General features: G+C 44.3%; 2 protein-coding genes across 8 annotated transcripts in view; one reads left to right on the plus strand and one right to left on the minus strand.

Annotated features, from left to right (window-relative positions):
• Dgkd (diacylglycerol kinase delta) overlaps positions 1–2,861 on the plus strand; it is an 89,281-nt gene extending 86,420 nt beyond the window's left edge. For all 4 annotated transcript variants that reach the window (XM_021157517.2, XM_021157525.2, XM_021157533.2 and 1 more), the window contains one exon: positions 761–2,861. In XM_021157517.2, coding sequence (XP_021013176.1) covers positions 761–850 — 90 coding nt within the window. In that variant the 3' untranslated portion in view covers positions 851–2,861. The remainder of the gene's footprint in view (positions 1–760) is intronic.
• A 16-nt stretch (positions 2,862–2,877) lies between these two features.
• The window catches only part of Usp40 (ubiquitin specific peptidase 40), a 50,025-nt gene continuing 26,952 nt past the window's right edge, over positions 2,878–25,950 (minus strand). Inside the window, exons 15-25 of one of the 4 annotated variants that reach the window (XM_021167449.2) lie at positions 24,054–24,090; positions 21,224–21,288; positions 18,543–18,617; positions 15,916–16,039; positions 12,622–12,716; positions 10,772–10,890; positions 10,078–10,143; positions 8,617–8,827; positions 8,390–8,485; positions 6,903–6,997; positions 2,878–5,140 (exon numbers count right to left, since the gene is read on the minus strand). In XM_021167449.2, coding sequence (XP_021023108.1) covers positions 5,029–5,140; positions 6,903–6,997; positions 8,390–8,485; positions 8,617–8,827; positions 10,078–10,143; positions 10,772–10,890; positions 12,622–12,716; positions 15,916–16,039; positions 18,543–18,617; positions 21,224–21,288; positions 24,054–24,090 — 1,095 coding nt within the window. In that variant the 3' untranslated portion in view covers positions 2,878–5,028. The other 3 variants (XR_003837435.1, XR_002378360.2, XM_029480991.1) reach the window with 3 other exon arrangements.

Genomic DNA, 25,950 nt, shown 5'->3' on the forward strand with positions numbered 1-25,950 from the left:
ACCCTAGGGTACACAGGTCTTGATGACTCCCCCTGATACAAATAAGCAAGGCCAGGTGCAGACATGATGGGAGAAGCCTTGGTTTTCTTAGCCACAAAAGGAACTGTCCTAACCTTAGAAACTAAGGGATACTAGTGGTGATACATGGTGATAGGTTCAGCTGACAAGTTCTAGGTTCTAATAGTTGGTGGGCCACATTGCCCACAATGAGTGAAGATGGAAGAGTCTGCTTTCTCAAGGCTGGTTTCACAGGCAACCACTTGGCTCCTGGGCAGCTGCTGCCACTTCACCTCGCAGGGACGAGGGTCAGGTGGATCATCCTCCCATCCCTGTGCATGTGTGGTCAGGTCTGCACCCACTGCACTTGACTCACATAGACAAGCCCTGGCCTGCTCGGCCTTGCAGAGCTATCTTGGAGTCGGCATTGCTTCTGGTTGTATCCAAAGGCAGAAAATGGTCATGGGGACCTCCTTAACTGGTAGCTCTCCCAATGCCACCCACTTGCTGTCAGGCCTCTGTTCTTTGTCTGCTGGCTGTCCTTCACAACAGTAGTCTTTGTAGGACACAGGAACCATGCATTGGGTGTCTGCATGACTGACATTTGTGCTGATTTCCTTCCTATTTCATCCATTGATCATTTTCCTAATTTGTACTTGGAAAGGAGACTGAGAAAGCTTTTTGGTGGCAGCCCATTTGTAGAGCCTCTGGTCTGAGCCTTCTTCCAAATATCCATGTTGCCTGTGTTCCTTCTCTGTTGCAGGACCTTGGTGTGACCAAAGTGGGCCATATGAAGAGGATCCTTTGTGGGATCAAGGAGCTGAGCCGGAGCTCCCCTGCCGCCGAGGCCTAGCCTCTGCGTTCTCTGCCTGCATTCTCCGCTCCTCCCGAGACTGAGGCCTAGGGAGGACACTGCCAGCACTCAGCCCCTGGCCTTTCTCATGGTGCTATTCCTTTTGTTAGAGACAGGAAGCCCAATGCCGGTTGGTAACAGCTTTGGAGTCTTGAACATACCAACACAGCTACCTTTGAGAGAATACTTTTCCTAGCTGCAGTCATTTGGGGCAGACTGTGTCACATCCACTTGTGGCTCTTGCTAACCTGCCTACTGGGCCACAGGGAATGTGGTGAATGAAGCCTGACCGCCCAGCACCTGGCACCCCTGCAGAACCTTCTTACCTGGGGCACATGCTTGGATTGTGCTGTGCACTCCCTTTATTGGTCACACTGGGTAGTACCATCTTCTGCCTCTATTGGCTCTCAGAAACAGAGTTGGGTCTGGCCTCAGTGGCCCTCACCAGAATGTTCTCTGTGCCTGCTACCCACTCTGTGGTTCTTCACAGTAGCCCCGCAAAGGCAGCCCACTGCTGTTGCCCCCTTTGTTCACAAGGTTTCATTGTTTTAAAAAACAAGCTTATTTACTTTCCTGGTTTGAAAATGGCATGGATGTGTTTCCAGGCTTGTTATAGTCTGTGAGGAAGAAGGAAAGTCCTCCTGCTTAGGCCAGGTCTCAGGACACTTGGTTCTCCCCACTCTTGTCCTCTGGGCTGTGAGCATGTGGACAGCCCATGTATCTCCTCAGGATGCTACAGGTGTCTACAGTCCAGTCTGGGGCAGATAAGGATTGCCACTAACTCAGCATTCCTGTGGAGACCAGGCTTCCTGGATGCCAGAAGTGACATATGCCATGAGAGAATGAATAGGGGCGGCCATCTGGAGCCATCTTGGGTGGCTTCTCATCTGCGCTGAGGTTTGTTGTCCCAGGAGATGCCTGTGAGGCCTCTTGGCTATTGCTGCCCTGCCACTATCTGCTGGGCAGTTCCCAGATGAGGCTGTCCCTAGCCGTCACTGCCGCTGACTTACCCTTCTCTACTTTTGAGACAGTCCTCCACAGGGACTTATGTAACAGCTGGAAAGGGCTGTAGCTCAGCCCTGGTAGGAGGAGGGCTGCTGCTCTGTGGTCCTCACCAGAGATGACAGGTCTGTGAACTCTGCCAGTGCTTCCCCATCCGACATGGGAAGGAAGTGCCGAATTTGGACTCTAGGTAGAGTCTGCAGCAGTTCCAGCTGGGAGGCAAGGTTGACCTGCTGTTTTTTCTGAAAACTAGATTCCTTGTTCATCTTCCCTTTCCTGGTGACAGATCTGAGAGCCCTGGTGAGCAGAGTGGAGTATGGAAAGGGCCTACAGTGTTGTTCCTGCTGTGTTCTGCCCTAGGCCTAGAGTTCCATCCATTGTGTATCAGCTGTGGGCTGGGAGAATCTTTGCCCTGTGTGTGGTCGTTGCTGCCTCCCTGAATGGAAATAATTTTCACCTTTCCACCTGGGATTCTATTTTCCACTGAGCAGTCAACGTAGACCAGAATGTGGAAGCAGGGATAACCTCAGATAATTCACAGAGCTTTTGCCAGCCAGACCAGCTGAAACTTAGATGACTAGGGTCCTGAGAAACAACTGAGGGCGGTGGCCTTCTCGAGAAAGCTTCATGTTTGGGTGAGGGTGTTAGACATCATTATTGTCAACAAAAAGTGAAAGGTCCAGTCTGAGTGCTGGAGGGACCTGCCAGGTGGCCATGCTCTCCGCAGATGTGTTCTGGCCATCACCATCCTGCCCCAAACACCCGACTCCCAAACCCATAGCAGTTCTCTAGAGTTCTGGAGAGGGATAGAATGAAGGATCCCAAGGAATTGGAGTAAAGGTTTTGTGCTTGCAGGTGGGACTACCTTAACCCCTCATATTTATAATCTTAATTTATAGTGACCATCTGGAGCAGATGCCTCTTGTATTGTTATGTACATAGTCTGCATCAGAGAGTTGTAAATAAGTTCTTCTGTGTATAATAAAACAGGCCTGTTTTTGATCTTCCAGTGAGCATTCCTGTCCTCATTTCTGTGCTGACAGTTGCTAGCGGTTCTGAAGAGAGCTGACTTGGTAGCTATAAAGCAGAACAGAGCTGTTATATTCCAAGGGTCTGCTGATGTGCAGTTCAGCCAGCGTAGCTCTGGGTTAGTCACTAGCAACAACAAAAACTTCTGGACAGCAGTTGCCATTCATGCTTCTTGTCAGGGTGCCCGTCATTCACCTTCCCACATGGATGGTTGGCTTGCTGAACTGCTGTGCTCCTGCAGGTAGTGTGGCGGTTCTGGTATTGTTGAGTCTCTCATAATTATATCTGACCTAGGGGGAAGCTAGCAGCTGTGAAACCACTTTTGGATTGCCAGGAAATTCATAGTACCTACTGAAATGGCCCTGGCCAGATCCTATTCCCCAGAATAGTGAACAGAACTACTCAACAGCCAGGTCTTCAGTACACGTTCCCAAGAGTCTACATTTATTTTAAGCCAAAATATATTTATTTCCAAAATCAGTTTTTCTAATATAACTCATGTTTGTTGAATGTCTAGAAAAAAAAGAAAGTTGTGCTGCTGAAGAAAAAGTCACACAAGTTCTTCAAGCAGCAGAACACAGGCGGCAGACAGTATATGACAGAGTTGAGGACTGCAACTTTAAACACGTTTTATTTTCTTCTTTAATAAAGTCTTAGTGTTTTTCCCTGTTTTGTCTATTTTATTCTCCAAACAAACACGCAAACAAGAAACCAACCAGATAGGCCTGTCAACAGACTAAGGCTGCAGCCAGCACTTGAGGCATGTCTTCTGGCTCCTCCAGGTACTAAGAGAGTCAGGGAGCCTCTGGCTTCCTGAAAGCAAAGTGTCTGAGCTAGTACATCAGTACTGTATTGCCAGAGACTGGGGACAAACTAAGGAACTATGTCAGTTACAGTACAAGAAACAGTATCCAGTATCCAGAGGGCTCAGTTGTGGTCAAGTAATGTTTACTGTTTGGGTCTCCCAGAACCCCTTGGTGTGTAGCTACAAGGACATGGCCAGAAAAGGTAACTAGTCCAAGTCCAACATCTTATAATACAGGGGCTTCAAAAGAAGCAGTCACCTAACGTGACATCGACTCTGGCAAATGATGTTGGGAAGACAAAGGAAGAGCAAGATTACCAGCTGAGCATCAGCTCCACAGAGAAGCCAGCATAGCTGCACCAGAAATGTGAAAAGCCAGCAGGGGCTAGCTGAAGCCCAGGCCAGCAGGGGCTAGCTGAAGCCCAGGCCAGCAGGGGCTAGCTGAAGCCCAGGCCAGAGGCACTTTGTCTTTGTCTTACACCACATCAGTTCTGTTACAGGAAGACATGGAAGAGCTGTAAGAAACTGATACCCTGACAACAACTCTTAGGAATACTGTCTGTCATAGGCTAAGTCAGCCCAGATCCTAAACCTGCTAGTTCAGTAATAGATGGTGTTTTGATAGTGTATTAATTACAGTACATAAATACCAAATCTCTTCACTCAGTTACCTGTGCTGACTGAGAAGGAAGAGGCCTCAGTTTTCCCAAGACAAATGGGAGCCTGCATTTGTTGTGCTAGGCTTCTTTGATTGTCCTGCCTCTTGCCAGAGTACATAGGTGGTAGATAACACAGCAGGTGAATGCCATACATAGCTTTTCCTGCAAGCTAGCTTAGAGTTCTACTTTGAATTTGGCTCAAGAGGAGGCACATGGCATAGTGAGGATGGAAAACTGGGAATGAAGTCAGGACACACATCCTTCCTTGCAGCGTCAGTAAGGTGCCAGAACTAGATGACTAACTGGTCACCTCAAGAGTGGGTAAGTAACTGACCTTGTGGCTTACCTATCAGATTTGGCCTCTTTGAGCAACTTGCCATTGTCCAGAAGTATACTTTCTGGAAAGAGGCCACAGGCCACATGCCACATGCCACAGGTAAAAGGTCTATTCCGGGCATAGTGTCTGAGTCTGAGCCGGCTCTGCAGCTGCTGTGTCACAGAGCTAGTAATCAGTCGCACTTGCTTGGTCTGAGAAGTGCCATCCTTTCGCCTGTCACAAAGCTGAAGACTTGAGATCACTGGCTGTGGAGGCAACCAACTTGTCCACCATAAAGCCACAAGGTGTCTGTCATAGAACTGACAGGACAGTTCTATCTGGAGCACAGGAAATACTGCTGCGGGGGCTATCTGAAGCTTGCAACGTGGATGGACAGAGAAGCTTCTGGTCCCCGGAACCTAGCGGGCATCCCTGCGTTGGAGAACAAATCGCTGCTCTGTGCACGGTGGACTTCTCGGCTGTGGGAGACAGAAGGCATCACTGATACACAATCATGGGTGAGGGCTTATAGAGTTGTTTTTTGTTCATTTAAAATTTATTTTTATGTGCATGAGTATTTTGCCTGCATGTCTACTACCTGTGGAGGTCAGAAGAGGGCACTGGATCCCCTGGAACAGGGGTTATAAATAGTTGTAAACCATGTGTGTGCTGAGAACTGAAGTTAGGTCCTCTGCAAGAGCAGCAAGGGCCATCTCTCCAGCCCCTGTGTTGAGGGTACTTAGAATGGCTCCCAAATGAATTCCAGATACTAGGGCTCAAGGTAGAATAGGATTTTCAAGTTGGACAGATGTCTTCCTTCCTTCCTTCTTTTTTTTTTTTTTTTTTTTTTTTGGTTTTTCGAGACAGGGTTTCTCTGTGTAGTCCTGACTGTCCTGGAACTCACTCTGTAGACCAGGCTGGCCTAGAACTCAGAAATCCACCTGCCTCTGCACTGGGATTAAAGGCGTGCGCCACCACCACCGCCCGGCTGGACAGATGTTTTTCAACTGCCCATGTGAGGCCCCAGTTTACTCTCATGTGAGAATAGGGTTCCCCACATCCTGGCTACACATTGTTAATAGGCAGCTGTGCACAATCCTTTCACAGCAGAGTGACCTTTTTCTCCCTCACATTTTTAATTGAAAACATTCAGTGTACCCAAATCATACCCACATATCTATGTGACAGTTCAGGTGGCTCCATTTTGGTCCCTCAGTCCCTGAGACCCACCTCTCTGACCACTTAGCAAACTAGTCTTCACTGTGACTTCCAGACACAATCACGGTACTGTGACTCCTGGGTCTGGTATTTACAATGTACAGTACCCTCTTCAGATGGCTCCAATGAGACCCATGCTAAGGCTGAGCTCAGGCTACTGCATTTTCTCATGTGTCTGCCAAAAGTGCGTTTGTGAGGGTGTTGCTGTGTGACAGGTGTGTGCTCCCCAGGAGTAAGCAGCACCTTCAAAGTGGTGTTCCAGCTCTACACCTGTTATCAAAGCCGCGACCTAGGCACGGTCTGCTCACCAGTGTGGCATCATTTCAGCAGCCTAAATGGACCTGTAGTGGTTTGAATTGATGTCTGACTGATGAATGAGCTTAACTGAACATTTCCTGTATGCTGACAAGCTGCTGCACTTCCCTTCTGCTCAGGCTTTTCACCAATGTAATTTTGGCTTGTTGGCTTTTCTACCAGAAGGCATATTTACACCAGTAGCCATAGCTTTTGACCTAGGCACTGTGCTTAGAGACATGCTTTACAGATAACCCAGGATCGTTGTTAGCAGCCACCATGAGGTTCACTCACATATGGCAGAAGAGTGCCATGCTCCCACCATTTGTTATGGGCTGTCAGTGATGTAGGGCAAGCATGCTCTCTGAAACGATATGTAGGTGACAGTGATGCTGGTCCCTATGAAGGTGAACTCACAATGAACTCCTTTGGTGGCTTTTGAGTCTGAAAGCCTGTAATAACATTAAGCATAAAATATAAGATAGGAGAAAGTGGGAAGCAGTGCAGGTTGGTGAGGATGCAGTATTCCAATAGTATGCAAATGGGAGATGCCGGCTGAACACATGTTCTAGCTCTACACAGTGATGAAGATGACAGCTGACCTGGAACACTGCTGGGTGACAACTAGGGCCCTGCAGAAGATCAGGTGAGGTGTCTGGAAAGGGAGTGATATGCCAGGCCTGCATCCCTAATGGCCTTGAGTGGACCACGGCCAAGCCTTACACTCACCTTTTCTTTTTTTCCAAAGCTAGCCGCTTCTGGTTTTCCTTTCCAATGTCATCTCTGATTGTGCTGAAATCATCATTGTCATCAAATAGGAGATTCTGCATTTCAAAACAATAAAGACCAAGGTTTTCAGTATAGTCTACATTTAGAACAGGCAGATAGTAAACTATCCAAACTAAAAAGAAAAAGAAGGTACTCAAACTTAACTGATTTTTGAAAAATTCTAATTTTTTTCAGTCAGTATTTGTATTTATGTGTATATGTGGGGGGCATAGGCATGACATGCACATGCTACAGCACACATGTGGAGATCAGAAGACAACTCTGTGGAGACCGTTCTGTCCTTCCTCTGGGTGGGAGGGTGGCCCAGCAGGTAAGAGTACTTGTGGCTCAAGCTGCAAGCCTTTGTTCTAAGAGGGGTGGAAACAGGGGGACCACCAGGGCTTGCTGGCCAGCAGCCTATTTCCAGCTTCAGTGAGAGAATAAAGTGGAAGGTGTTAGAGCGGGATACCCAACATCCTCCACTGCATACACAGGTGTTCACAGCTACATACACAAATGAATGAAAATAGCTCTGCTATTAAAGCCCAGACTGGCCTGAAACTTAGAATCCTCCTGCCTCCAACTCCTAAGTGCTGAGATTATAGGTATAAGCTACCATGCCAAGCCGTTTGCTTGTAAGTATTTTACTGAAGAGTTAGGTTTTTATGTTCCCTGAGTGTGATGGTTCATATTCCCAGCAAACTTGACAGACTGTAGAGGCAGCCTCTGAGGGATGGTCTTGACTGCCTCACCTGGGGTGGGCACCTGCTTACTATGGGTGGTGTCATTCTCTGGACACAGGATCCTGGGCTGTACAAAATGAAGAGCTGAGCAGCAAGCATGAAAGCTCATCACTCTCTGTCCTGACTATGGTTGTCATGTGACAAGGTGCCTCAAGCTCCTGTCACTGTGACTCCACCATGATGAGCTGCAATAAACCTTTTCTCTCTTAAGTTGCTTTTGTCAGGATGCTTTATCAGAATGATGGGAAAAGAAACAAGGACAATGGTCATAAGCAAGTTGGCTAAGTCCTTTATTATTGTCCTTGACAGTCCTGGTCTCAGGGTCTACCTGCTGTCCTCACACAATGAATTATTGGTCTTTCCTCTGAAACAATTTGTGTAAGATTAGACTATCTGGTAAGCGTCTCTGGAAAAAATTTTTTTTAAAAAAGATCTATCTATCTATCTATCTATCTATCTATCTATCTATCTATCTATCTATCTATTTATTTATATGTAAGTACACTGTAGCTGTCTTCAGGTACTCCAGAACAGGGAGTCAAATCTCATTGAGGATGGTTGTGAGCCACCATGTGGTTGCTGGGATTTGAACTCAGGACCTTCAGAAGGGCAGTCGGTGCTCTTAACCGCTGAGCCATCTCACCAGCCCCCCTCTCTGAAATATTTGATCCTTGATTCGAAATGATAAATTCGCTTTTAACCCACCTTAATGCCAATAGTGTCTCCATCTTTCAAGTAATATGGTCCCCCTTGCAAAGTATCTTGGTTTTTCTTCTTTTTCCTTTTGGCAACTTGCTGATTCTATTGGAACATCAAATATCAATAAGATTCAACTTGAAGTTTTCACTCGCCTCTCTGCCACTGTGGAAGACCTCTGTTCTAACATCAGGTCAGTCAGAGAGAGCCTGGTTTCCTGAGAAAGCCCAACTTACCCAGCTAGATATTGGAAGCCACTCAAACTTTTCAGGAAAATATTTGGCAATTTCAATTTTCTCCACAGGAAGAGAATAGAAGTCAGCTACTCTCTGCCTCAAGGAGCCAGCAGTCCATCCTCTGGTAGTGTCCCATACCAGGTCTGTTGCCAGGGAGTAGGCTCTTTCACCAGGGATGCGGAGCTGTGTCCTCAGCAGTACATCTTGGGGCCTACAGAAGCAAAGCAAAGCAGATGGCGGGCAAAAGCACAGAAAAGATGAATGTGTGATGGGCAAGGCTCCCCCACCCTTCTCCAGTTCCTGAATGGTGCTCAGATGGAGGTGGGGACCTCACCCGAAGACTGCAGCAGAGCTCCTACAGCAGCATGGCACAAGACTACTCTACTGTGAAAGCCACTGTTTACAACATATAAGCTCTGCATATTATCCAGAGTCAAACCCAGAGTGTCTGCTAAGAAACGCCTTGAGAGACATGCAAAATATACAGAACTAATGCTCATAAAGATTTATAAGTATGCTGGAAAAGGCTCAGTCTTACTAGCAATCACAGCACTAGAAAAGTCATGAACAAGATGACCCATTTTCATTTGCCAATTCAGGAAGCATCTAAATGATAAATATTCAAGGTGAGTTTGCAGGTGAAATCAATACTCATGAGTTCTGCATACGGAACCAGAAACTACCAGAAACCTTTCATGGAGATGAAGCATTTAAGAGAGCTAAAGTGTCCACACAAGTTGGTTCCTGATCTTCCTGCCTATAGATGTGCTTAAGTCACTGGGGTTGACGGAGGGTCAGGCAGGCCTGGATGGAAGGGCATGTTTTCCAGAACAGGCTGACAGTAAGAGCAATCTCAGGACAATGGGGAAAGGGAGGCAAATATTCATGACACTTTGATTATAGATGATTTGGGGGTGCTTCATTAGTCTAAAATTACTACACCACAGATGCTATTGCAGGTTTTAGGGGTGCAGAAATAAAGAAATGAACATAGTGTTTGCTCTCATAGGCACTTAGGTCCCAGACCACGAGACAGACACTTGGAAATCCATCTCAGCACACAGTGGGAAAATGAGTCTCATCAGCAGACACTGGGAAGAAGGCAGTACAGGGACAGAATGATGGGTGGCATTATAAATCACATGCCCCGGGGAGGGCTGTATGCGAATGTCTCAGGTTGTCAAGTGCTCAGTAACGCCTTGGGTATGACAGAAAAACTAACAGTTGATGTTGTTACACCAGAGTGAGTTATAGGAAAGCCATACAGATCTCTAGAATACAATTTTGTTTGTTTGTTTGAAGCAGGTTCTTGCTGGATAGCCCAGGCTGACCTTAAACTTCTGGTGCTTCTCCTGCTTCAGTGAGATGCAGAACTGTGGGACACTTCAGGAGCAGGGGAAACAGCACACTTCTGATCAGGAAAACCACCACTCTGTGGGGATGTGCAGCAGGCTTCCTTACCCCAAGTCCTCCTCTTTTTGAAGGAGCTCTAGGCAGAGCTCTGCTTTCCGGCCCAGTCTGTACTCCCTGGGATTGAAATGGAGCAACTGAGTAAGTCACTAGGTTTCCTGCAAGCCCCAGATCCCAATTCCAAGTATCTTCCTGAAGAAAAGGACTGCTTTTCTGAATGATGCAGCCAAGCACTCAGGCTTTCAGAAAAGGAGAGTATAACACTGCAGTGGCTCCTCACCACACAGGAAGGCCCAGCTCTGAAGATGGGCAGATGCCACTCAAACAGCCCTCCCGCAGGTTGGTTGCGTTGCTTTTTGGTTGGTAATCAGACAGACATGAGAGAATGTGTTAGGGCTGCTTTTGCCAAAAGAAATCAAATGCCCCAAACATGCCCACTAAGATTTCTGGAGGTGGAGCAGCTGGTCATGTGTGTCCTGAATATCAGAGGGCTCACTAACTGCCACATCACTCTGAAGTCCTTTAAGTTATGATCATGTGGTCTCTAGAAAATGCACAATGCTCTGTGTCTGATCTTAGTATGGAGGCTGATATTCTCCTAGAGTTAACTTGGGCAAGAAGCTTATCCAAATGACAAGTTCCTAGGGATGGGTTTCCTGGGATAATCTGACTCATGGCCCTCATAGGCCCATCTCACTCCCTACAGTGGCAGCAGGACAGTGACCAGGAATCCAGAGACACTTACTTGAGTTGCCGCCAGTTAGTGCGCAAGAGCCTGCTGGGGCGCTTGCTCTCCACTGTCCAGACTCTGAGCAGGGCTGTGGACTGGACAGCGAGCTTCGAAACAGAAGGCAAGGCCAAGGCCTAGAAAAGAAATAGACGTATTGCCACTGAGCTTAAAAGTTCCTGAGAGCATCTGAATGAAACACTACCTGACTCTGGGGGATGGACTCCTCAGCGTCAGGGGCAATAAATCAATCTATTAGAAAGGACAGGAGAGCTGGTTGTGGCAGGACACGCCCACAACCACAACACTTGGGAGGTAGAGGCGGGAGGATTATCCTTAGCTACGTTTGTATTCCAGAGCAGCCTGGGATACATCAGATCCTGTCTTAAAAAGTCAAAACATTACCAAAGTATCTGCCTTAAATGAAGAAAATCCTGGTACTTTTTATATTCCTTTCCACTGAAATAGACCAGAAAAATCCAAGTTTTAAAAAGCCCTATTTTATTATTTTTAAAATTTGAGACAGGCTCCTGCTCTCCAGCCCAGTCTGGGTAACCCTCCTGCTCAACCTCTTGGATACTGTACATTACCGCACTGTACTTGGATACTGTACTTTCATTACAGTACTGTACTGGCACTCATGGCTGAAAAACTACCACTGTTGTTTTGAACAAGGATCTCTCTACGTAGCCCTGGCTGTTCTGGCACTCACTATGTAGACCAGGCTGGTCTTGAACACACAGAGATCCACCTACCTCTATTCCCAAGTGTTGGGATTAAAGGCCTGGGCCACTACATTAGAATTGAGAAACTTCCTAATCATGTTTTTACAAAGCCACGTAACCAATTCTACACGGGTGTGACTCATATGTGCACAGCCTGCTCAAACAAAGCAAAAGTTCTTCTTCAGCTCTTATCTACATGGACTGATCTTCAGTGACAGAATTTTTGGTTTTGAAATACTTAAGACTTTGGCTCCAACAGGAAGGCACACACTGTGTGCTCTAATTCTATAGGCTCAGGTAACTTTAAGCACCTTTTATACTGAGGATGAAGTAGAGAAAGCAGCCTTTGTTCAGCTTTTTAAACCTAAAAATGGCCATCTTTTTTCTTCCAACTCAGTACAAGGAATAAAAAGGTCTTCCCATTTGTTTTCATGGAAATGGAGCTTAAGTCTTTCTTTTTTTTTTTGGTTTTTCAAGACAGGGTTAAGTAGGGTTATTTTATTCTCTGGGGATACAAAAGATGCCACTGCAGGTCATACTAGGTCCTGCATCTGTCCCTTTAGTAACTGCCATGTCTACCACAGTCTAGCAGGACAAGATACCGTTCTATCACAGTGTGCTATCCGTCATCCAGCCTTCCCATTTGTATGGTGAGATGTGACACACAAGACAACAGAATACCCAAGTTAGGATCTTAATACAGATAGCTCTCTGCTGACTAAGGAAAACTCATACAACACAGCTTGGAACTGATGACATTTAACAAGTGGATCACAATGTACAAACAGTATAAATGAAGAGCTAAAGGGAATGCTTTATAAAATGATTCAAGAAGTCATGTTTCCCTAAAGAGTCAAAAGGAACTAAGCCACGAGCTTCTGAGGACCAATCCAAACACAAGCACAGCATGCCTGTGGGAACTGTGTGAGTGGAAACCACCGGGCAACAGCACCAACAGATACAGAAGTGTCTATGTTGAATGTGGGCTGCCTGTTGGTACTTACCCCTGACCATGGCATATAACACATGCCATATCAGGACAGACTGTAATTGGGGGAAGAGGAAATAGAAGAATAGATTAATTAATATCTCCCTGGAAGAAGCCAAATCAACACCAAAGTGTGCTGCAGGAAGGGGCCTGACCTGAGACTTCAGTTCCATCAATGTGGCCTCTTCTGAGATCTCTATATCCCCCAAGTAGAGGAGAGAGACTTCTGCAGGCTCGGGGCCAGGAGCACCTTCAGAAAAGACAGAGATGAATATTTGGGTAATCTAACTTTGCCTCATGTTTCTGAAGTATCCTGACATGTTCTTGGACTGTAAACAGGCTCACTTAACCTCCAAGCCTTAACCCAGGTCCTTTGCATGTGCTTATGACTTCCCTGTCACTCAGCTTCAGGGATTATGTTTTCTCCCTGAGTGACCACTCACTTATACCCTCTCCCTGCTGGCTGCTCTGCCCCACTCCCCCTGCCTCACAGAAGACTACTGGCAGGATACTCTATGTTCTTTTCTTTCTCAGAACACTTATGTGAACTTGTCATTTTTCTGTGTATTTCCCTGTGTGTGTGTGTGCATATTTAAGAGCAGGCTTTGTAAGAGGAGACAGACTGTTCTGGTGTTTATCTACCAATGTCTGTTATGATGGACTCTATATGGAAAAGGCTCAGTAATATTCATGGAATGAATCAAGTCTTAACAAGACTTGTATCTTGAAAATAAAACCCGGGGGCTGGTGAGATGGCTCAGTGGGTAAGAGCACCCGACTGCTCTTCCGAAGGTCCAGAGTTCAAATCCCAGCAACCACATGGTGGCTCACAACCATCNCATGGTGGCTCACAACCATCCGTAATGAGATCTGACTCCCTCTTCTTGAGTGTCTGAAGACAGCTACAGTGTACTTACATATAATCAATAAATGAATCTTAAAAAAAAAAAAAAAAGAAAAGAAAACCCAAACCAAAATATACCACCTAGTTGGTGGCATATGCCTGTAATCCAGTACTTGGAAGCAGGCATTGGAAGATCACTGATGTCGGAGTCATTCTAACCTACAGTCTGGGCCAGTTAGGGCTATACAGCAAGATCCTGTCTCAAAAAAGGTAAATTTGGTGGCCAGTGATGTGACACAGCAGATAAAGGTGCTTTTCTGTGAAAGACTGCTAACTAGAGTTCAAGTTTCCAAATTCATGTGAAGGTAGAAAGAGGGAACCAATTCCACCAAGCTATCTTACAACTCCCACATACACCCCATGCATATAAACACACACAATAATTACAACCAGAATAAAACAAAACAACGGGGCAGGGGGGCAGCAGCATGTCAAATGTTCTCTCATGGAAAACACTACTAACTAAAATTTAGGCTCAGAATATCCATACTAATTTTTGTTTTACTTATAGTTCTTTAATTACTATGGAATACCTTGTGAACACATACTAAGAAACTATAGGTTGATTGTACATAATTAAATCAAGTTCTTTTCCTGCGTGGCTTTTTGTTAAATTCTTGCTTTTAGAGAGAGGGTCTTACTCTGTAGTCCTTGGTTGGCCTTGATCTTAATCTTCTTGCTTCAGCCTCATGAGAATGGGGAGTACAAGTGCATTCTACCAATTCCAGCTTACCAGAATCTAAAGACTGAAACAGTTCCATTGTGATACAGAGACACTACCCAAGGCCAACCTTTCCCTTTACTAAAAAAGAGATGTTACAGTATGTGAGTGAGTACACTGTAGCTGTCTTCAGACACACCAGAAGAGGACAGTGGATCCTATTACAGATGGTTGTGAACTACCATGTGGTTGCTGGGAACTGAACACAGGACCTCTGGAAGAGCAGCCAGTGCTCTTAACCACTGAGCCATCCCTCCAGTCCCTCTAGTCCATCACCTAGATATCATTAGAACTGACAATGAACTAATATAATCTAATCAGAATAATTCTCTGCAGATGCCACAGCTGACACTTAGGAGAGAAGAATTTGACTGACTTACATTCATTTCATTGTGCAGGTTTAAGGCATATGAACAAACGTCTTATATGGTTATAAGATGTTGCAATTACATTATCCCTAAAGAGGCGGACCTGCTAAAACACACGTATCCCCTTTACCCACACTTCCAGTGAGGACGCACACTCTCTACAGTGAAGGGAACTCTGCAAAGGCAAAGGCAGGTCCTCCTCTGGTGGAGCTCAGTGTCCACTGTGATGCATGAGCTGCATCATGAGCATGCATGAGCATGAGTTTATGCTTCCTGTACTTCAACAATTCAGCTGATGGCACCTGAGGAGCAGCTCCTGGGGTCTTTGGTATACTCAGAAAGGCCCCAGACTATAGGCAGTGTGTATCTAGACTCCAGCTCTGGTTCCTGCCCTTGTGGTCATGGGAATGGTGAAGCCACAATTATGTGGCCCATGACAGTAAGTGGGGCTGTTGCTCTGAGGCTCTTGAGAGCTGCTACATAAAAGGTCTTTGAAAAAGTACCAGGTATTAGTAATACTCAAGATCTCTGCACTAGTTTATTTTTTGGTCAACTTGACATAAACTAAGGTCATCTGGGAAGAGGGAAATTCAACTTAGAAAAACGTCTCCATCAGACTGCCTGTAGGCAAGCCCATGGGACATTTTCCTGATTGAGCACAGTGCTACCACTGGGCAGACGATTCTGTAAGAAGTTAGCAAAATGTGAGCCTAAGAAGCAAGTCGGTGGTAAGCAGATTTCCTAAACGGTCTCTGCTTCAGTTCCTACCTCCAGGTTCCCGATGGAGTTCCCATCTTGACACTTCCCTCAATGATGGAAAACTGTAAAGTCTGAGGCTTATTTGCCCTTCCTCCACCATGTTTTCATCAATGTGGTTATCATGACAGGATAGGCAATTGCTAAGATTATAGCACTTCAAAGAGCTTACAAAGCAGTGCTTAATAATGAATATTAGTATGAAATCATGTTAAAAAGGAATAACTGGATTTTCATTTTCAACTTTGTGTGTGTGTGTGTCCTGAAAGCAATCTGTGCACCATTGCTTGAGGAGGCAAAAAGGGGTCAGATCCTCTGGAACAGGAGTTACAGATGATTGTGAGCCACCATATGTGTGATGAGAACTGAATTCAGGTCCTCTGCAAAGTCACACGCACATTCTAAAAAAAGATTTGTTTGTTTGTTTGTTTGTTTGTTTGTTTATTTATTTATTTATTTATTTATTTATTTATTTATTTATTTATTTATGTGAGTACACTTGCTGCCTTCAGACACACCAGAAGAGGGTATCAGACCCAATTACAGATGGTTGAGAGCTAACATGTGGTTGCTGGGAATTGAACTCAGGACCTCTGGAAGAACAGTCAGTGCTCTTAACCACTGAGCCATCTCTCCAGTCCCAAACATGAACATTTTTGATGTGAGTATTGCACCTGACTCTTAAGAGCACTGTTCTTACCTTGGGTGGGAGCAGCCCTCCAGCTGCTACCTTGAGAAAAGGCACAGTTTAAGTGGTCCAGACTCTCACAGTGTCCTGACAGCCTTGCAGGCTGGTACCACCAGATGGGCATCTTCAAGTGACCCTGAAGAACAGAACATTTTAAGACTGAGTCTTTACTTCCATAGCTCCAGGCAGTTGTGAGCTTCCTGCTATTGGTGCTGGGAACCAAACGTGGGTCCTCTGTAAAACCAGTACATGCTGATGGCTGAGCTATCTCTCCAGCCCTCATATATACACTTTCTACAGTGTTCTTTGAGAAGAGACTGGTGAGATAAATTATAGGTCCAGGGATGTAGTTCAGCAGCAGAGTGAGAGATTAGCACATGCAAGGTTCTCACTTCTGTCTCCAGCACACACAACACAAATACCTCCACACAGTGGGCTACCATGTAGTTACTATAGAATGAGATAACTTCATATGTTCTGATAGAACACATGCTTATACATTAAATATGAATGAAAAAAACTAGGGGAAAGTCAGGCATGATGGCTCATGCCTGTAGTTCCAGAACCTGGGAAGCTAACTGACATGAATTTAAAGTTAGCCTGGGCTATACACAAAATATGGTACACAGAATATAGTCATCTATGCAAATGAAAAGTACTCATGCATATACATGTATACTGTATACATAGAAGACACATACTAGAGTGTATGCACACAAAGTGTAAACCTCTGGAGAATACAGAGAAAACTTGACGCCACTATAGAGGACTGAGGTGGTAAAGGCTGGGGAGAAGGGACATTCCAACTTTTGTCAGCTCAACATTTTAGATATTTGGAATTTTATATCAACTATTCAAACATTTAAAGATCATTGTGCAAAGTTCAATAGGACTCTATGAAATTATGAATAAAAGAGCAGATCCCATATGGGATCCTTGAGATATGGTAAATGAATCCAAACATGGAACATGAGTTTAAAACACTGAAGGGATGTGACCCTTCAGGGGAGAGCATAAAGGATGTGCATCCTCCGTAACTCGCAGCTTATACATATGCAAATTCTGAAGCCCCTTTCCCCTCAGACAGGGCCTCACTGTCCTCCTGTGCCAACCTCACTGGATGACCATCCTTGGCTACACAGCATTTCTTAGGAGGATGTACAAGGGAGACATGGATAGGACTCTTGCTTTTCATTTTAGAGCTTTATCATTTGACAAACAGCTTTCTATACTGCCTGAATTTTCTAATAAGTAAATGTCATTTATCTGAATATTGGAATTTGGAAACATTTTGCTTTATCATTTTGCCTTTTTGCATTAAAAACGAATAAAGAAAAGCAGTGATGTGGAACGCTTGTTAAAGAAAAAGAAAAAGCATCACAACAGGCTGGGCAGAGGCTCGGGATAAGGTGCTTGCTGCAAGTCTAACTTGAGTTTGGACCCTAGTGCCTATGCAGACAGACAAGCTGCCCCTGACAAGCTGACTGGCCAGCCTAGCTGACTTGGCCAGCTTCAAGTTCAATGAGAGATGATACCTCAGTACATACAGTGAAAAGGATAATAACTGATGTCAACTGTAGGCTTCAATATGCATGTGAACACTATGTCCCCCACATATGTCCACAAACATACAAACATTCCCCACATGTGCATCAATGCACACGAACACACGCACGCACACACGGACACACAAGGACATAGTAAAGTAAGCCCTTTCACTTTCTAAGAGGACTGTTATTTGAAATGTGTCAGGAAAACACTTTAGCAATACAGACTAAAAAGGTCTTCTAAAAACATACATACCTCTTGATTTAATAATCCTACTTTAGAGAATTTAAGTACCAAATTCTAATTATGGATCAGTGCTTTCTCAGGGGACCAGAATTAGCACCAGTATTTTTTAGGCAAAAAGATAAAACAAAATGTTAGCATTGATAGCAGCCCACAATTGTAACTCCAGTTCCAGGAGATCTGGTACTCTCTTCTGGCCTCCGTGAGCAATAGGCACACACATGGTATCCAGCCATACATACAGGCAAATATCCATACACAAAAAATAAATAAAATAAACGTTTTAAAAAAGCAAAAACTAAAAACAAGATGAATTTATAACACTGAAAATATAAGAAATTAAAGAGCAGTAAATTATTAGTTTTGATGTAATGGTAATTTCTGGACTTTTGATGGGGTTAAAACATTAAATATAAAGCCTGATATGGTGGACACCTTTTAAAGCCCAGTACTCAGGAGGCAGAGGCTGGTGGATTTCTTTGGGTTCAAGGCTAGCCTGGTCTATTTAGCAAGTTCCAGGCCAGCCAAGAGTATATAGTGAAATTCTGTCTCAAAAATAAGTTAAATATAAAAATGGAAGAAATAACATTCTCTATATCACTGATTTTAAATATAATTTTAATTTAATCACATATATATAATATATAATGATTTTAATTATATTTTACATAGAGCTATTTTAATTTTATTTAGAAATTAGGAAGGAAATCTGACTGACTGGTAAGATTTTTTGCAAAGCTGTCTATTTTTTTTTTAATGACTGCCTATATTTTCTCATTCACCATTATCATAGTAATCAGAAAACAGTAACTTACTTACAAAACGGCCATTTAGAAACAGCATCTTACCGGAGGAGGAAGTTTCCCTTCAGTTACAAGCAAAGTATCCCCAGAGCGTATCATAAGCTCTTTCAGTGTTGCATCCTGGGAAAACAGAAATTCTTTTTGTCACTTCTGAAATGAACAAAGAGACCATTGGATCTTTTAAAGTCTTCTACTTCTATTATCTTCAAGAAATAAACAACCAAGCAGACACTGAAGACAAAGGAGATAAGACGAAGACTATGAATTAGATACCATTATGTATTAAGCTATGGGCACAGAACAGAAGAGCCACAAAGGATCTGAGGAAAGAGACAACGATTTGTGGAATGTAAGATGTCAGTGATTCTTGGAAAAAAAGGCTGGGTTTGGAAACTAGAGGAAATAAGATAAAGAACTTTGTCAGGGGATAGGAGTGGGGGGTGGAGATAAAAAGAGGAACAAAGGGAAAGTCAGGGCTGACAACAGTCAAGAGCTGAGAGGCAGGAAGGTCCGAGTGCATAGCATCGGGTGGCAGGCAGCTGGACGTGAAGCACGGCAGAGGAGTGAGCACTGCCTGGGGTGCAGGACAGACAGAAATGAGCACTGAAGGTGGTTTGGGCTATGTATGAGGGCTCTGTGGGGAGCGCCTGCCAGGCCAGGAAAGCTGGAGAAGAACTGTAGCGAACAGGAAACAACTCTCAAGGCCAGGCAGTGCGTGGTGCTCTGCAGGAGAAAGGTCAAGGCCAGGCGGCGCGTGGTGCTCTGCAGGAGAAAGGGGCACGGGGAGTAGGAAGGCCAGTGGGCCTTTGAAGGCCAGGGCTAAATCTAAGAGAGACAGAGAAGAGACTGCCAAGTTTGAAAGGGACTTCAGCTTTGAAAACTATGAGCTTTGAGATGAACTGTCTAATACTGATTTGGGGACTGATTATGAAGAAAATACCCAGGCATGGTGGTGGATGCCTGTAATCCCAGCACTTGAAAGGCAGAGACAGGAGGGAGGAAGTCTGAGGCCAGCCTGGGTTTGTAGTAATAGCCTGTCTCTGGAAAAACAGACAGTTGTGGGGCAAGTTGTGTCACCAGACAAAAATTGGAATGGTTGAGCGGATTCAGAAATCCTTACTTCTCGTATCTGAGAATGGTATACACGCCGTTTACCTTCAAACCCGGCTACTGCCCTGGAACATGTGACCGTGACACCTCACATGAGGATTGTGACCACTAGTCACTTAGCACAGAACAGAGTTCTCCATGCTAATGAGTTATCTAGATGGGCCAGCCCAAGGGTTTAGCCAATAAGCTTCCCCTCCCAGACACTCCCTTTAATCTCTGGCCCACCCTGACTAAGTCATAGGGACCAATTTTCCAAGATGAACAATGAATAAACAGTTTGGAAAAAGACTGTCCCTCTCATCAAGAACTGCTGTGGGGGAAGCCTTCATCATACAGAACCATGCTGCTTAAGTCTCCTGCAGAAGGCTCCTTCTGCCCTTCGGACACGAAAACTCACCCCTGAGCTAAGCTGGAGTTTCCCCTACTCCTATGGCCAGCCTGGGTGGCCCCCTCATTCCCAACTCTATATGGTTCCCAGTGGTGACTGGACACTGGGAGTTTGTGAAACCCTGCCTTCTCCCCCTCAGCCTGTGCTGTTTCTCATTTGGGCCCCACATCTTAAGCTGCCACCCGCAAACCCCAATGTAGCCTAGTGCCCTCCCATTTTGTCTGCCAGAGTGGTATTTACACACCCCAACTGCGGGGTAGAACTCGGACCCACAGACTACTAAGAGGCTACCTAATTTTAACACCTCAGAATTCTCTGAGACCTGCTTCTTTCTCTCTCGGGTGCTCAGTGGACTTTACTGACTGGTAAAGTGTCTCAGTGAAAGCCCAGTTGTGCCTTTTTAAAAACATAAACCACTGCTGATCCCTAGACAGGGGAAGGCACACAGGGCCACTGTGCTGACTCCAAGACAGCAGGAAGGAAGGTAGGCGGGGGATAGTGCTGACCACAGCTGTCTAAGATGCCAGAGCTTCATTTGGCTACCTGCTGAGTGTAGATAAGGAGGTCTGATGCAATTTAAGACCAACCAACAGACTACATGGATTCCAACTGTTTAGACAGAATCTTTCCTGCTGCTGGACCATGTAGAGACATTTACTTACAGAAACATTTGTGATCAAAGTATTTGGAGGTTGGAGTTCAAATGTCTTCAAAAGCTTTCCGGCATCCTCGTGCCATCTGCTCTCTGAACTACTCCTCAAGCGTTCCTGCCCACCAGAGGGTTTACCACTCATGTCAGACTGTTCCTACCTAGCCCACACTTGCCATAATCAGAAAACCAGTGGGAAAAAGTGAACATAAATAGACACATTTATAGAGGGTTTTTTTGTATGCTAAGAAAGAATAAAACTTTTCTTTATTTTAGAATTGCTTCTACAATGGGAAGAGGGAATTGTGTATGAAACTATGGAATAAGCTTAACCATTTTTAAGAGTAAAATGTAGAAGAGATGGGCTGGCAAGATGGCTCAGTGGGTAGGGGAGCTTGCTACCAAGCCAGGAGAACTTGGACCCACCACATAAAGGCAGAATGAGAGAACTGACTGCATGAAATTGTCCTTTAGACACCACATGCCTGCTAGGCACATGTGGCATGTTCCCCCTCCCCATCCCACACACAATATAGTAATAAGGTAAAATATTTGGAAAACGTAGAGAAAGGCTCTTACCTCTTCACATAAAGGTTCACCAGCTTCATAGCACCAATCCATTTTTCTTAAGTGCCACATCTCTCCTAGGAAGGAATTAGCAGCAAGATGAAGAACACTAGAGAAGACACTATAAGAGTTTGCCAGGAACAAACTCCTAGAGACAACAGGTATGAAATGAGGCTCCATCTAGTAGCACACAGTCATTTTTTGTCTGAAAATTATGTCCTCCACAATATGAAAAATATTAAGTTGGTCCTTCAATCTGTTTAGTTTGCTTTTCTCCCAGCAAAAACTTGTGAATCAAAACCATATACTCACTGGGGATGTAGCCCAGGAGCAACACCTAGCTGTTTTGAGCAGGCTCCTGAGTCCAGCACACACAGCCTAGCTGAGCACAACCGAAAAGAACATGCAACCATAGTGCTCGTGCTGCTATGCTACACTGGTTACTTGGTAGCTTTGTAACATGCATACCGATTACACAGAACACACACACACACACACACACACACACACACACTTCTAAGTATAAAATCTTTTCTGAAAGCTCTAGGAAATTGAATTTGATTTGCTACCGCACCTGAGAAATTTCTTGGGTTTTCAAGGACTTAGCAATTAATCTAACAAAAGTAGACAGCACTTCCTGAGAGGCATGTTCATGAAGTGGGTGTGAGTTAAATACATTTTGACTTAGAGTTTGATTAGAGTCTTGTTTTTCAGTAGACTGACTACCCTGTTAAAATGACAGATGCTTTTTAAAAATGTTTTTTGTGTGTGTGTGAGGAAAATGTTGAATGGGGCAAGTTTAAAAACTTGGTTGGTTATTAAAAGAATAACAATGTTGATAAATATACCTAACAGGAAAGGTATCCTGACTTCTTTTTTTTTTTTTTTTTTTTTTTTTGGTTTTAAGGCATTTATTTTGAAAGAAGAGAGAGGGAGAGAGTAAAGAAGCAGAGGGTGGCCATGGCCCATGTGGAGAGAGGGGGAGCAAGAGGGCAAGAGTAAGAAAAGAGAATAAGAGGTAAGAGAGTAAGAGAGGTATACTGATTTCTTATATTTGCCTTCAGGTAAATAAGAGAGCTTTAACTTTGATTCTGTACAGTACCCTTCTTTCTAAGAACCTGGTTAGCTGTTAGTTCTGGTTTAAACACATTAAGATTTGTCAGCTATCGGGCTGAAGAGATAGCTGAGCTGTTAAGGGCATTGACTGCTCTTCCAGGGGTCCTGAGTTCAATTCCCAGCAACCACATGATGGCTCACAACCATCTGTAAAATGGGATCCAATGCCCTCTTCTGGTGAGTCTGAAAACAGCTACAGTGGACTCACATACGTAAAGTAAGTAAATAAATCTTTAAACAAAAACAAACAAACAATCAAACAAAAAGCTCTGTCAACTATCTTCCTTCTTCCTTTTTCTTGTTAGGGGTTAGTGGGGCAGGAGGAAGTGGAGGATGAAATCAAGGGCTTTGCACACGCTAGGGAAGGCCTCTACCACAGACATACACTATCAGCTCTTGTTTTGGTTTTTGTTGTCTTGTGGTAGGGCATTGCTATGTTGCCAGTCTGGCTTGGAACTTTTGTTTGTTTTTTGAGACAGGGCCTCTACATAGCTCTGGCTGTCCTGGAACTCACTATGTAGACCTGGAATTTTAAGGGATCTGCCTGCTTCTGCTTCCCTGGTGCCATCCCAAGGCTGGCAGTCCTGTGCTTTGTAAGAAAGCAGATTGTGCAAGCCACGGAACAAGCCTGTAAGCAGCACCCCTCTACTGCCTTTGCATCAGCTCCTGTCTCCAGGATCCTGCCCTGTGTGAGTTCCTGTCCTAACTTCCTCAAATGATGGACTACAAGGTGGAAGCATAAGCCAAACAAACTCTTTCTCCCCACCTTGTTCTTTGGTCATCATGTTTTCTTTGCAGCAACAGAAACCCTGTCTAAGACAAGTTGATACAGTGTTGGGGCTAACGGTGTGCCTTCATGCCTAGGGGTCTACAACTTTTGATCTTCTTGCCTCTCCCTCCAAATGCTGGGATTGTAGGGATGGGGCAGCACATTGGGCCCTTATAATTTAAGTATATTTTTTAAAAAAACTCATTTAAAACCTCATCAATGAGTTACAGGTGAACACCATATTTTCACTGCACTGCACAATGACAAGAAGCTGGGCTCTGAAAGCAGAGAAATGCTCCCACTGAGAGTCTGGGCACACCTTCTAGAGTCTGGAAACCTCTGCTTCCTCATGCAAACTGGGACCAGGTGGAGGTCCTTGTAGGGCTGTCAGGCTGCTACAGGATAAACAAAGTACTGCACTGCACTGCAGGAGTGTCTCGCATTGAGAGTCTATTAGCTTCCCTCCGTGAGAGGGCCAGGGCTTCTGCCTATAAAGAAGCTTGGGAACAGCAGAGAACTACAGCTGGTACTACGGTGCCTCGCCAAGCTGCATGGGAAGCACTTTCAGTTATTCTCAACTTATTATTTTCTTCATTTGTATTATATTTTCTAATCTACAACACAGAAATAAACATGTGTAATTAAATTTTGGATATTGTGGGGTTTTTTTGGAAATCAGTAAAAGACCTGAACAGTCCTCGGTGGTAGAAACTTAAGCTTTCTCTGTGCTAAACCTCTGCTGGACCCAATGTTGGTTATCTTTACTTAGCATTAATCTGCTGTTACTTTTAATTTGCAAATAAGAACGAGAAGAACTTGTTATGTATGCACAAAATTTAGCTATATTTTCCCATAACTCTCACAGAAAGAAGCCAGTTTGAGAATTCTTCATGAAGCTTCCAGGTAACTGTTTTAAAGGATGTGAGTAAGGTTTTATTATCACAGTAAATAACTTACCTTGCTGACCTGACTTCTCCAGCATTATCTTTAAACACTGTAAAAACAATTATGCTCAATGTTAGTTTTCTGTCTCTGATCTACATAGGAGGAAGAATCCAGATTTTGAACCTGAAACTAACTGAAATTTGATTCTACTTCACTGTTCATGGATAAACACACACACAGTTTCGATGATTCCCAAGCTAGCTCTCTTCTGGGAGCTAAATAGGGCAATCCAGATGGGGAAACAGTTTCGGCCACTTTCAGCCAGGACTGTTCACAATACTAGGTATGATAGGTGGCACATGATTGTAATTCCAGCCACTTAAGGGTTAAACACACACTAAGATAAAGCTAGAAACATTTAATTCACTTATTAAGAGGACAAGCAGAATATGAATGACTGAGTACTGGATACACTTAGGAATCCTACATAGAGAAGCCAGCCTGAATTAACACCCAAAACCACTCCACACAAACTCTCTGGAAAGAGCTAGGGAAGCCCTGACCTCACAGTACAATGTAAAACATAAGACAACACGTGCCAAGACTAAAGAAAAAAAAGCATAATTAACAACATCCACTTCCTGAGGAAAAACAGTCCTAAACCAAACTCATCTTAAAGAGCAGAGTCCGAGCGATACTGCCGACGTAAGAGCAGAGAGTCGTAAACACCAGCTTCTCATCACCTGCCGGAGACTGAGGGCTAGTTTGAGAAGGGAAGTGAAACATGTCTAACTTTTTGGTCCCTAGCATCTACCACAGGCAAGGTGACCAGTATTTTCTTGCAGGGTTTGCATTATGTGAGCATGTGAATGAGGGCATGTACGTAGACTCTACGTATCAATTAGGTAACGAGTCTGGTACATAATCCGCCTAGCCTGGCCCTCACTGTGTGGCTCAGGTTGCCACAAACATAGAATGCTCCTGCTTCAGACTTCTGAGCACTGGCATTAAAGCACACCTCCTTTCATTTTTTTTCTTCAAACCCCTTTCTGATTTTTAATTTTTTTTCCTTACACAGGATATCAGTTATTCTCCCTGATGTTCAATCGTCCCACGTTAACAAGTGGGCCTCAGTCTCTACAGGAAGCGTCACTGTCCTTTGTGATGACATGCTGCAGCTTGTCATATGCATTCTACTGACCCAGACCGTGTACCAGTATTTACTCCAGGATGCCCCAGTTCCTTCGTCTAGAATCAAGTAGCTAAGGCTAGCAGCTATCCCCTGGGTGCCAGGGCTGCTTCCTGCTACTAAGTTGCTTAGAGATTGTAAACTGTGGCAGGGGATAAAGCAAGAAAACATACAGGTTTTAAGAGAAAATAGATGCAATTCATTCAGAATCTTCAAATTCAAATACAGGAGTACAGGCTTCCTGAAAATCTCAACTCTTAATGACACCAACATAATTATTCATCTATTTTTCTCAATACACATACACATATAAAACCCCTAAACCCTGTTGTGTGATTTTATATGTATATTAAGTAGGAAATATATCAAAAGGTTAGTAGTAGTGGGATAGAGATAATGAAGGGTTGAAATATTTTCCTTTAAAACCCATTTCTTGTTGAGAAACAGGGTTTCTGTCACTCAGGCTGGCCTTGAACTCCTAGACAGATGAAGGTGACCTTGAACTCCTGATGCTTCAGTGCCCACCTTTCAAGTGCTGGATTACAGGTGTGTGCCACCCTGTCTGCATAGCTCAAATTTCTGTAGCATTATCAATCATCAGAAAAGCAATCTTATTTAAAAGTCTCGTTTGGCTCAACTGTCTTCTGAATTCCCTTTTAATGAGTACAAACAAGTTTTTTTTTTTTTTTAAAGATTTATTTTATTAATATATATAAGTACACTGTAGCTATCTTCAGACACTCCAGAAGAGGGAGTCAGATCTTGTTGTGGATGGTTGTG

This window comes from Mus caroli, chromosome 1 (assembly GCF_900094665.2).
Source record: "Mus caroli chromosome 1, CAROLI_EIJ_v1.1, whole genome shotgun sequence".
In the NCBI taxonomy this organism is placed as follows: Eukaryota; Metazoa; Chordata; class Mammalia; order Rodentia; family Muridae; genus Mus; species Mus caroli.